Here is a 13,366-nt window from a genome sequence, read left to right on the forward strand (position 1 = left end):
TAAGGGCAGTATCTCATACACTAATTGGTAAAGACCCCACTCCATAAGGCACTTATACATATGATTAACCTTCTACATTGAACAGTCTCATTGACTTCAATAATACTGTTTTTTAAAATTAAGCAAGTACATACCAGTAAGTGCTTTGTTGAATCAGTTATCAGAGTGTCTTTTATTCTTACAATAGCATTTCCTAATGAGTACCATAAGCATATTTTCTTTGTGAGTGGTTCATGAAAATTATTGAATGAAATATGTATTTATGAGTACAGTATATCACACAATACAAAGTTCCAAAGCACTTTCAATTGTAAGGAACTTTCTTCAGCTGCTTTCATAAAAGCTTTCATAAATGCAAAGCTTTTACAGAGAAAGGTTGTTTTAGGCTGATTTTTCCTCGCCCCCCCCCCCCCCTTTTGCTGCCTCCAGCTTCACAAGAATTGGTTTAGGCTCTCAAAGGAATGTTAAGATAAAATAATATATACTACATACTCATATACACATAAATGAAGAAATATGAATAGATATTGTTACCTTTAGTTGGTACTCGTTTTTCAAGTTTTTCTTCTCTTTCGGGCTTGTCCCTGTGAATTTCTGGAAACAATATAACATATATTTATTGGGAGGAAAAGAATTCTCACAGAAATAAAGGAAATAACTTCTAATAATAAAAATACATAAATGCTTAACTTACATTAAAGTTATATCAATCTGAGCTATATATTGGAAGTCCTAAGTGATAGGTACAAAGTATTGTTCTCGATGTACGTTATTCTTTCAATAATTTAAAACTCCTTATCCATTTTTGAAAGGTAGAAAAAAATTACAGCCTTGTTTTTAAACGACCTGATAAGCAATCTGCTGTTAACTATTATAAATCATATATGGCAGCTACCTTGTTAAGATCACACTTGATGTTAAGGGCCTGAAGTAAAGGTTCAGTTTTAAATTCAGTAAAATATATGTCTAGGCTAGGCTTCAGTACTGCAGAAAAGGGCCTGAGGGTTGTAGAAGACTAGAAGAAGATTATGAGTCAACAGGGTGCTCTTTTTGAAAAAAAAAATGCCAATACATCACTGAGTCATATTAACAAGAATGTCACTGGAAGGCCAAGGGAGGGGATTATTTCACTCTGGTCAGCACTGTGAGGCCTCACCTGGAATTCTGCACCCATTTTTGGGCCCTGCACTTCTAGAAAGATGCCAGAAAATTAGAAAGAATCCAGAAGAAAGCAATAATTATGACAAGAGTTCAAGAAAATATGATTAATGAATAAAGATTGGAAAACTGGGGTTATTTATTCTGGAGAAGAGGGGTGCTTGTACATGTAACGCGGTTTAATCTTCATTACATTAAATAGCTTTATTAAAATTGAAGTGATATGTTTTTAAATTGATACATCATTGTTTACAGGTGACAGCCTTTAAAACAAATTAAGCTCAGTGCACAATTCACAGTAAATTACGGCAGGGGGAGCCACATAAAAATCCACCCTGCTGATGTCTTTTGTACTCAATAATAGCAGGGGGCATCGGCAAACCAGTAATCCCCTCACTCCTGAAACACAACCACCCCTCCCCCCCCCAAAGCTGTAGCAATAGGAAAAATTCAAGTTCCCCCCAAATATTAATGTGCTATGCTAACATGCCAATGAACAGCCCCTCAATTACAAACTTACCATTTTCTGCTGCTGTATCTCTTGTTCTGAGGGTTGAAGTGTGAGAGGGGTGGAAGGAGCAACACCAGCATTTGGCAGTGGTGCTGGTGACACTACCACTGTATACGGCCAGTATACTGTTAGTACAGGGGGTAGTTTTGGCTCTGTCCCTCCATGTTTTTTTCTTTGCAGATGGGATACATTACCCAGCTGCCCCTGCTCAAGTGGCTGGGCTTCCATGGAGACTCCAGCAGCAGCCACGCTGTGATACTATGGTCCCAGGGGTTTCCATGGAGACCAAGCCAGATGTGCTGGCAGTCCATGTGGCTGTGTGCATGGCTACATGCAATTCTGAGGTGGCTTGGTACCTCTTGAAACCCCGCCCCCCCCCCAGTTAGTGCGAGCCCTGCTGTCAGGGTGCGTGGCATGGCACAGAGCTGCACCACAGCTGGCCTGGCATCTTGAAGCAGTAAGACCATGTTCCATAGCTGGGGCAGAGCCACGATCTGCAGCCTGCATGCCCCAGGCCATGTAGCCCATTTGCTCCCTGCTGCCACCAGCTGCTACAGCCACTCCTAGGGCTTTGAACCAGTTGCCCTCCCCCCTCCCCACCCCATCCCCCAGCACAGTACCTGGAAGCTGGCCCATGCATTAATCTACCTGTGGAGGGTTGCGGGGGGCGGGCAGGCAGCAATCTTTTCTGACATGAAGGGAAATTTTGGCCCCCATTAACCAGTCTTGACTTGGTGTGTACTTTATTATGTAGTAGTCCTCAGTACAATCATACCCATGGGTGTTCCTGTGGAGGTTTAGCAGGCAGCCCTTCCCCCGCCCCCACCTCCCCCCACCAAGCTGCAGACTCCTGCGGGGTCATACCACCCCCGCCTCCCAGTGGGGCCATGGAGCACTTTCATTAACCCTTCACAGCATATGGCCAGCCCAGGTCCATTCAGGAAGGCTAAACTAGGGGTGTTGTGGTGGGCCGGGTGTTGGGCACTGAATCATGCATTGGGGGCCCACCCCACTGGACTGTGGCTCCAGTGCCATGTCTGGCAGCCTGACAACAACAACCCCTTCCCCCACCCACAGCATCTCCCTCCTCTCACTCCATGCCCTGAAAAAGTCAGCAGTCAGTGGCAGCCAGCTATTCATAGTTCAAGTAACCATAGGAAGCCACAGCTTCCCACAGGGAGACCCCTGACTGCGCCTCCATCCCCTCTACCACCTGCCATCACTGCATCCTCCTCCCCACCACTACAGACAATGTACTGAAGAGGCAGACAGAAGTCTTGTATTAGGGCATAATTAACACTCATGCCACATTTCTATTGCTGAGCATAGCAGGCTCCTGTAACCTGGCTACCTCCTATAACATGGTATTAAGAGCCCCGCTCCCCCAATACCCTGAATTTATTCAATCATTCATTGGTGAAAAGTGGGGTTCTGGAAGCCAAAGCCTCAATGTATGAACCTAGAACTTCCCTTCCCTTCTGATGAGATGGAATGCAAGAACAGCAGAGCACTTGATAGGTGGCACAGTGAGGATAGGGGAATTTGTGTATGAAGGAAGACCTGCCAGCCACAAATGTTTGGGTGTGATCAGCAGTGAGCCATTATGATCTATCTTTCCAGAAAATGGGGGATGATTTGGGCTAGGCTATGCATATCACTGTTGCTTTGTTCAGAAAGGTCACTTAATCTGATTCCCCTGACTGCTGTTACTGAGACACAGTTCACACCTACATAGGTATGCATATGTAAAATTTCCAAAAAGGTTTTTTAAATGCGTATCTACATAACATCTCAAAAACTTTGCCAGAAAGCATTTTGCAACTGTGTTGGCACCATAGCTAATACTCTCTTGAGCCACAGAAAAGTTTTTAGCCAAAAAGTTATTGATGTCTCCAAAAAGTAAGTCCAGTATGTAGGTTGTGGAGCAGGAGCCTGTACATCTATAAACCATGGCCCCAACTGGACCCAGGAAGAACTTAAAGACTTGATTGACATTTGGTCAGAGAAAAAGATCATTGAGCCACTGAAAAGTAGATGGAATAAGCTAGTCTATACAGCAATTGTGAAGAAAATAAAGGTGTGCAGGCACAACCAGGACTGGACACAGTGCTGCAACAAGATCAAGGTCCTGAAATGTGCTTTTCATTGGGCCAAGAATGAGAATTCTTGTTCTGGGGCAGCACGCACAATTGCTCCATTCTATGACCAGCTGTCTATCACTATCAGCAAAGATGCAGGAGACACTTGTCTCCAGTCATTTGGGACTGGTGTTCAGGAAAGCACAACTAACCAAGAGACCACAAACTGTCATACCGCAATAGGAAACATTTCCGAGGCACTGGGCATCTGCTCACAGCCATTGGTGAATGTGAACAGCCTGCACCCAGTGCACCGAGTTCCCCGAGCCACTATTCCTGTTGCTGCTGATCCTACTGGCTCCCTGTGCACACCTGCACTCCTGGCTCAGGACCCTTTACTATGACAGCACAGGGGCAAGCCTGGCCTGCCATGCAACCTCCTCTGATGGCTGGATAGATACCTGTCACAGCAGTACATGACCCTGACTCCCGATACTAAGGTTGACATTGCCACAGGAATCAATGCCTTCCTTAGCATGTGTGAGTGGGCTCTTGCCCAGTACTGGGGAAAGGAGAGGGGATGATAAATAAAGTTGTGAACCCTATCATGCCTGTGAGTGTGCTGTGCTGTGCTGTGGTGGTGGCAACAAGGGGCCAGGGTGGTGCTGTCACGCCACCTCACCTTCACAGTAATCCTAAAACTACTCTGATCTTTATTTAACACTGCCATGCCCACTGAGGAGAGAACTGACCTGATATTCATAAAGCGAGTGGCCGCGTTTAATGGTCCCGCAGGATCACAGAACACCATTTGCTGGGTTTTCTGTAAAACCTCCGTGTGAATATATGGTTTGGGGTAGGAGGGGGTTGGGAAATTCATCCACAGTAAACTGAAAAGGTATGTTGTAGTGGAAGGTAGGTGGGAGCAGTTGTTCCTCAAGAGCGCTGCTTTCATGCAGAGTCTTGGGAGCACTGCTCTGCTTACATATTTTCTGCAATGCAACAGTTGAGATTTTCACTGGCACATGTGAATGCCATTCTCAGAATGGCCTGCCATCATTGCTGGGAGGATTCTGGGGAATCAGACTAAAGATAAGAACATTTGCCAACCTCAGTGACCCAGACACTGTCATCCACTGACCCAGACACCAGTGTTGGGGATCCCTGGACAACCGGGATCACACATGCCCCTTTCCTGGCACTGGCCCAGGCCAGGCGGATGGCCCAGGATGCTGGGCCAGGCCTGGTCAAAGTCCAGGGGAAGAGGGGGTTTAATATGGGGCAAAGTAGTTCTGATGCATGCAGCTGTGGAATCAAAGAAGCACATGCTAGTTTAAACAGAAAATGAAAGCACTCAAAGTGGAGAAGCATTATAAATGTTGTGCTAGTGTCAGATTAATGGATAGGCACAAGGGGGCTGTGAGCTGGAGTTTTCTTGGTAATCATGATGCACCTCAACTTGACAGAGGAAGCACGGACCTGGTGGGCATGCCGACTGCTGTCATCCATGGCAGTCTGTTGTCATCCATGGTGGACAATGTGTAAGCGAGCCTGCCTCAGTGTTCAGCAGACGTGCTTGATGAATAGAGGGCTAATTATCCTAGAATCATAGATTCATAGAAATTAAGGGCTGGAAGGGACTTCAAAAGATCTTTGAGTCCAATCGCCCTACTTAGGGCAGGAATGCTGCTGAGATGAAATGAACCCAGAAAAATGCCTATCCAGTCTCTTCTTGAAGACTTCCAAGGTTAGGGACTGCATCGCCTCTTTGGGGAGTCTTTTCCAGATTATGGCCACCCTTACCATAAAGAATTACTTCCTTACATCCAACCTGAAACCATCCTCTAACAGTTTGTGGCCATTGCTTCTTGTCCTCCCCTGGGGCATCCCATAGTGAACAGTTTTTCTCTCAGCTCCTGATATTCCCCCTTTATGTACTTATAGATGGCCACCAAGTCCCCCAGTAGCAGAAAGCCCCCTTTGTACATTTCCCTTCTGGACATGGATATAACAAAAGCCCCTTCTTGCCTGCACCTCCCCCTGCCATTTTGTGCATTTCTTTTTCCTTCTAAGTATTGGCAGAGACCTAGCACATTCATTGCACGGTTGTGGCAAGGCATAGAGCAAGCCAGAAAGCTGAAGTAGCTTTCTGTAGGAGAAACTAAGAAACTGCATTTACATCAGTTAAGCTCACTATCACTAAAGAAAATGAAAGAACTAAAATATCCACTTCAAAGACTGTAAATATATCCTGGTGCTAACCTAACTCACTTATGGTCCCCAATAGCCTTTGATCCTCACTACCTCACATTGCATTTTTATATATTTCTCACAGTGCATTTTTATATTTCATCTGTCTCATTTTTACCACAGCATTTTGTATTTTATACTTTATACTTTTAAACCCTTAAGGAATGTACTTCCTGTAGAATGAAGTTGCACCCTGGACCATTGTTAAAACCCGCATTGAAACTGTAATTGTAAAGTGATAAAATCTGCTATATTGGGCGGTCCCTTTAATGAATGCACGTATGAATGACGAACCAAGTACCTTTGGCTGTTAATTGACAATAGCCTAGCCAGAGGAACTTACCATTATAAAACTCTACAAGCCATTTAAAGCTAATCAAGCCAAGGAACTGATTCCTGGAACTAAGCACCCACTCTATTGACTATTCCTGTAACCCATGACAATACAGCCATTAAGTCAGTAAGTCAAGGGTGGCCTCCTGAAACTTCAGGTACCAGCAGGCAAAGACCCCTGTGACAAACAGCTGTCATGTACCCACATGGGACAGCGACGTTTGGATTGGGCAGCCAAGATGATGCTGGGGGATCACACAAGTCTGCCAGAAAGGGTTTAAAGGCAGTGAAGCGTGACCCTCAGGGGCACCCTCTCATCCAGCATATGACCTACCAAGACAGAAGGACAAGCAGGTGACCTCCTTCTGGTGAAGACATCGCTTTGAAGGAATCTGACCATTGACAGCAGACTCCAGGGCATCAGATAGGTAGATATACTGACACCAGTGCTCTTACAATCACTACAGCAGCTACTATACACTATATTACATGGGTTTAAATGAGTGAGTGCATGTGTGTGCATGTGCTAAGGTGACCCTCCTTGGCATACCTATCAGTACATGGCTCACTGGTTAGCTACACTGACCACAGTTTTTTGGTGCCAAAAATTGCAAAAAAAGTATGCCCAAAAGAAATAAAGTTGCCAGCATGGCACCAGCATGTCTGTTGTACAAACCTTTTGCACCAAAATGAGGGTTGGAGGGAGGTGAACTTTTCTTGACTTGCTCAACAAGAGACCTATAAATTGAGGGCACAGATACAGGTACCTCTTATTGATCTGAGATGTCTGACAATGAGGAGAAAAGAGAGTAGACCAGGGAGAGAAGAGATCCAACCAGGTTGCATAAGACTAGGACAACTTGGTCCTATGCAGAAACTAAGACTTGCCCAGTGGGGGCACAAGACAGCAGTCCAATGCAAGGTAAAGGTCAAGAATATGAGGGCTGCTTTCTGATGTAAAGTAGCAAGAGCATAATGCACCACATTATCAGTACCTCCAGCTCCTAATGGAGGTATTTGAACGCCAAGCAATGAGACGAGTAGAGGTATCCAGGCCATCATCTGCTCCTGAGAGCTCACCGAGCATGGGTCCAACTGCAAGTCCTGCTGCCTCAAGCAAGGAAGACAGCGGCAGTTCACTAGTACCGGCCCTTGAAGAGTCTGCCAAAAAGGAGAGACTGGGGACATCATCCTCCACAACTGGCATGTGAAGCCCTGGGGGACATTTAAGTGAACTGTCATCTGAACGGACTCCAGTGATAAAGCTGGACTGTGACATGGGGAGAGGGGAATGCAAGTGAACTGCCATCTAAACTGACAGTTGGGGGTGATTGGATTGATGTTGGACACTGCTTTAGAGATTCAGCGAGTTAGGCAGTGCAGGAAGGTGCAGAGCAACACACACCAGGGAGGCTCTCCTGATCAATTTTTTGCAGCAGTTCAGGGCTTGCAGTCAAACAACTTGGAGAGGCAGGCAAGCTGCCTGGTAGTTGTTCCTGACCGCATCTTATCCACTCAGCTGATTCTCTGAGCGTAGAATAATTCCCTGCATTCCTTGATTTTCATCTCCGCTTGTTATGCTGACACCACTGAAAAAACACAGACCACGTAGGAAGCCTGTTAACAATGCCTGGACACATGGGATCTTCAGCACCATCCGTGCCTGCATGGTGTGATTGCAGGAGATAGAAAGACAGGCATGTCACATTTAGGCCAAATGTTGTCCAGGCAACATGGCAGGAGGCATTCATGAGAATGGGAGAGAGAAGGGTAGTTCAGCTCAGAAACATAGAAAACAGTATTGCTTATCTGCAGTGAAAATCACTCATTATTGCTGATTATTGTTTATTGCTTGTTTGTTGTTTTAAGCATAAACAATGCCTAAAGTTATTGCTTGCTGTTATAAAAGTCATTGTAATAAATCTCGTTGCTTATTGCCTGAGGTTTTAAAAGTTGAAGAGTACTGCTTCTTGATCACAGTTACCTTGTAAATGCTATGACATTTGGTTATGTACGTAAATTATGCTCAATAAATTAAGGTTAATTATATTAAAAAAACCCAAACTTTTCTATCATCTTTTCTTTCAATGTGGGCCATTAGGAGATCATCAAGCAGGGTGCCCTGGTTTTGTTGTCATCACTAGAGCTGTTGGCACCACTAGAGAGGGTTGTTAAAATTGTAAAACTGGAAAAATTAGTAAATCCCCAATTGGCACCAGCATGGCACAGGGGGGAAGGGTACTGCAGGTTAGGAGTGAAGGGCACTGGCAGGACAAGGGGTGCCTGAATTGAGAGTGAAGGGGCAGCAGGAGGGCTCAGGGGGCTGTGGCTTGGGAATGAGGGGCAACGGAATGGCCAGGGCCAGGGGACCTCTCTTTTGGAATTGGAAATAAGGTGACGGTGATGTTATCAGTAATGGCTGCCTGCTGCTGTTGCAGGAATACCCATGAGTTTGACTTTGGTGTGAGCCTATGTAATTGTGACTATACGGGAGCCAATACAAGGGCGGGGGGGGGGGAAATTATGAAACATGGTAGCTACAGGCTGCACTTGCTATGAGAGGACAGCTGCCATTTGCTCTTAAGGGCCTCTGAAAGCAATCCAGGCCTCGCCCTTTAAGTGTTCACGCGGTTCTTCATTCCTGGATTGAACAAGAGGCAGATCAGGTGGTGACGGTGCTGTTCTCATTAAGGTGTGCTTGCTGCAATGCATCTGACTGTGGGGTAAGCTTGTGTATGCAGCCAACACAAGAAAAAAATTATGGATTATGGAGGCTACGGGCTGCAGTCAGTGTTGTAAGAGGTGGGGCACCATTTTCTCTGTCTGACTGAAGGGCAAATGAAAGTAGTCCAGGGCACCCCTTTTACATGCTCAACCAATTCTTCATTCCTGGATTGAACCAAGGGCAGATTATGGGGTGACAGGGCTGTTCTGACTAAGGGAGACCTACTGCCATGGGCCTGACTTTGGGTTGAGTTTGTGTGTGGAGGCTATGGGCTAAAATCCTGTGATCAGGAGGGAGCCATTTGCTCTGAAAGCAAATGAAGTCACTCCCCACTTTAGGTGGCCAAGTAATTCATCATTCCTGGATGGAACCAGGGGCAGATTATGGGGTGATGGTGCCATTGTCACCCTGACCAGGGCATGGCCAGGGCAGGGGGGAGAGGCGGGGCTGGGTGGACCACAACCCCTGGTATGCAACACCTGGTGTCTGAAAAAACACATTACATCAAAGCACCTACAAATTGCAGGTATCCTCTTCCTCTCCCATGCGCAATTTGAAGCAACATCTGGTGGACAAAGGGGCTCACTACACAAAAGTTGCAGCAGCATCTTGTGGACAAAAGGGCTCATTACACGTCACTGAGTGAATTTCTGTTTTCATGTGACAGATCCATGGATGTATTGGTTTAATTCGCAGCAATCCAAACGAAAATGCATAAGAATGTGTTTTAATTTGAATCGCAAATAAGACATTTATATCGCTAAAAAAAAACATACATGAAAACTGTAATGCAGTTAAATTGCAAAAAAGGGCAATTTTTGTCACATATACAAGCGCCCAAGAAGTCTAAACTGTAAGGATGATTAACCATTAGAACCAATTATCCAGATAGTGTGTAAAATCTCCATCCTTAAAGTTTTTAAGAAAAAAGTTAGACAAACACTTGTCTGGAATGTTTTACACAGTAATGATTCTGCCTGCCTTGAGTTGGGGATTGGGGGATTGGACTAGATGATCTCCTAAATCTCTTTCCAGCTATGTTTTTCTATGATTTTATGCCACATTAAGAATAGGTTTTATGTATATTTAAGAGTTATGTAATAATAAATATCAAAGAATTGTTACATTTTAATAAATATGTTCTTGCTAAGCATTAGCTGCTATATTTTTCCTATAAATCAGTGAAAATACATGCTTCTCTTTAGATTCATTAAAGCTAATCATGTTTTTTGTGTGTGTGTAAAATAAACCCATACTGTTTATGTGTATACTTAAATTAGGAGTTACTCTGGGAATGGAGAATGTATGTTCTCTGCTGTCAAGTTTGGAATAATAGGGCATTATACTAATATTCTATAGCATAAGCTACAACTTTCTGAGATAAGAAAGTTAAGATAAGAGTCTCTAGCAATGACTCATTTAATGTATCAAAAGGCAAGCTTTCTTTTTAAATCTGATTAAAGTACTAAGGATTGTCTTGATACAACAGAAAGTTGATGCAGTGACAAGAAATTCAAAGAGCACAATTTTAAAAGATTTTCAGCTGGTCTGTCCTCAAAAAACTTTAATGCAATACAATTGATTTTGAATTCTTGGCTATAAGAATCCTTCTCATGCATACTAATCAGGTTATGTCATAATACATCTTTTACTTTTAATGTATTTCTTAATTTTCATGTGATCCATGACCTTGTAGATGAGCCACATTTCCATACTAATTAAACATATAGCTTCTAGAACTGATGAAACATTATCAAATCCTCAGAATCATGAGCATCTTGTTGTTATAGATGTGCTGCTAAAATTAAAATATATCACTAGATTACTTATGTGCTTCCCAATGTACTGACGCTGGCATATCCCCATCTTTCAAATGGTATCTTCCTGTTTTTTAATAATTTGCATTTGAAACAAATAGTTTCCCTGAACTCCAATACAAAGCACAGATATCTTACAAAGCCTGTAACAAGTTCTAATTCAGTAAACATCACAGTCAGAAAGTAAGTCAGAGTTGCATTAGAGATTAACTGGTAGGACTGGATAAAAGCATAGCTGGTTGTCTGTTTTCTTTCTTTTTGGCCTATAAAATATCATGATAGCTCATCTGTAGGAAATCTCTCATCCATTACACTAATTTTATACTGGTGGCATAGGCCTTATGTTTGATTTGATCTGTTGACTGTCATGTGTCAAGAATATAGCAAACAAAAGGTTCAGAAAGCCAAATTAAAAAAAAAAAAGTACACAGACACTTTTTTTGAGAGTCCACTACTTGGAAAAACTGAAAGTCATATAACAGTTGGGGACTGTTAAGCATATTACGACTATATAAAGTGTGTCTACTTTAATGTAAACTGAGTGCACACCTGAGTGTGTGAAGTCTAATTAATTCATAGTTTCATAGTAGTAGTTTCATAGTTTCATAGTAGCTAGGGTCAGGAGGGACCTGAACAGATCATCTAGCCCGACCCCCTGCCACAGGCAGGAATGAATGCTGGGTTCACAAGACCCCAGACAGGTGATCATCCAACCTCCTCTTGAATTTGCCCAAGGTAGAGGCAAGGACCACTTCCCTGGGAAGATGTTTCCAGATTTTGGCCACCCTAACTGTAAAATATTGCCTTCTGATCTCTAACCTAAACCTATTCTCCATCAGCTTATTACCATTGTTCCTCATCACCCCAGGTGGTGCTGGGGAGAAAAGGGCTCTGCCTATTTGCTGTTGATCTACCCTGATGAGCTTGTAGGCAGCCACTGGGTCCCCCCTCAGCCTCCTCTTGCTGAAGCTGAACAGGTTCAGGTCATTCAGTCTCTCCTCATAGGGCCTGTCCTGCTGCCCTCTCACCAAGCGGGTGGCCCTCCTCTGAACCCTCTCCAGGCTGGCCATATCCTTTTTGAAGTGCGGCGCCCAATACTAGACACAGTACTCCAACTGCTGCCTCACCAAAGTCACATAGAGGGGGAGTATCACCTCTCTGGACTGGCTTGAGATACACCTTTGGATGGATGACAAGGTAAGGCTGGCCTTGCTGGCTGCGGTCTGGCATTGGCGGCTCATGTTCATCTTGGAGTCAATAATGACTCCAAGATCCCTTTCCGTCTCTGTGCTTTCAAGAAGGGAACTCCCCAGCCTGTATGTATGCTGTGGATTCCTTCTCCCAAGGTGCAGCACCCTGCATTTGTCTACATTGAACCCCATCCTATTCTCATCTGCCCACTTTTGTAGTCTGTCTAAATCTAGTTGCGGCCTCTTTCTCCCTTCAAGTGTGTCCACCTCACCCCACATCTTAGTGTCATCAGCAAATTTGGACAGCGTGCTTTCCACCCCCTTGTCCAAGTCACTGATGAAGATGTTAAACAATGCGGGCCCGAGGACCAAGCCCTGGGGTACCCCACTGCTCACATCTCACCAGGTTGAATACAACCCATCCACCACTACCCTCTGGGTGCGCCCCATCAGCCAATTTTTTCCCCATCCAACTGTGCAGGCATCAGTGCCACAGTCACTTAATTTATTGATGAGGATGGGGTGAGAGACAGTGTCAAAGGCCTTCTTAAAGTCTAGAAAAACTATGTCCACAGCGACACCATCATCCAAGGATTTAGTTACTTGGTCATAAAAGGCAGTGGACAGTACACCAAATTACTTCCTGATGACAGGAGATACTATTTCCATTTAAAACAATGTAAGGTTCATCCAATTATTTTAGGGTTGGAATTGGCCTTCTGACTCCAGATTATATGATCGCTCACCCCAAAATTAATCCAACAGAGAAATACTTACACATATTAAATTTTTTGGGCCTAATCTAATATCCAGTGAAATTAATAGAAGACTTCCTCTTCAATAGGTATTGATCCAGGCAATAAAAGCGTTGTCCAAGAGAAAAGGTTTTCTTAGCATGATATCTTTTATTTGAAGACATTCTTGCCTAACTGTATTCTACAGTTGGTCAAGTAAAGATATTACCCTAAGAAATCCTTGCCTCTTGCATAATTTCTGGACCATCATGGCTACACCATCACTCTTATACTACTTTGCCCAAGAGTAAAAGAAAAAATTAAACTTCCATATTCCATTTATAGAAGAACAATAACATAGATTCTCAAGAGCCTACAGGCAAGTCAATACATATCACAATCAAGATTGGTCAATATCAGTCAATAATATATTCTATCTGCTGCTGATGCTTATACCTGTTTTACAAGAAACCCTAAGATGGCTACATCACTAGTCTCCACTACTTTCAAGTACAGAGGGAATTATTTCAGTAAGGATATCAAACATATACTTATTAAAAGGTGGAAGAG

The 13,366-nt window shown here is 43.8% G+C and overlaps 1 protein-coding gene across 2 annotated transcripts in view; it reads right to left on the reverse strand.

Moving 5' to 3' along the window:
* TRDN (triadin) overlaps positions 1–13,366 on the reverse strand; it is a 130,097-nt gene that overhangs the window by 36,713 nt on the left and 80,018 nt on the right. For both annotated transcript variants that reach the window (XM_019479485.2, XM_059733444.1), the window contains exon 6: positions 535–594. In XM_019479485.2, coding sequence (XP_019335030.2) covers positions 535–594 — 60 coding nt within the window. The remainder of the gene's footprint in view (positions 1–534; positions 595–13,366) is intronic.

The sequence above is a fragment of the Alligator mississippiensis genome, chromosome 1 (assembly GCF_030867095.1).
Source record: "Alligator mississippiensis isolate rAllMis1 chromosome 1, rAllMis1, whole genome shotgun sequence".
Lineage (NCBI taxonomy): Eukaryota > Metazoa > Chordata > Crocodylia > Alligatoridae > Alligator > Alligator mississippiensis.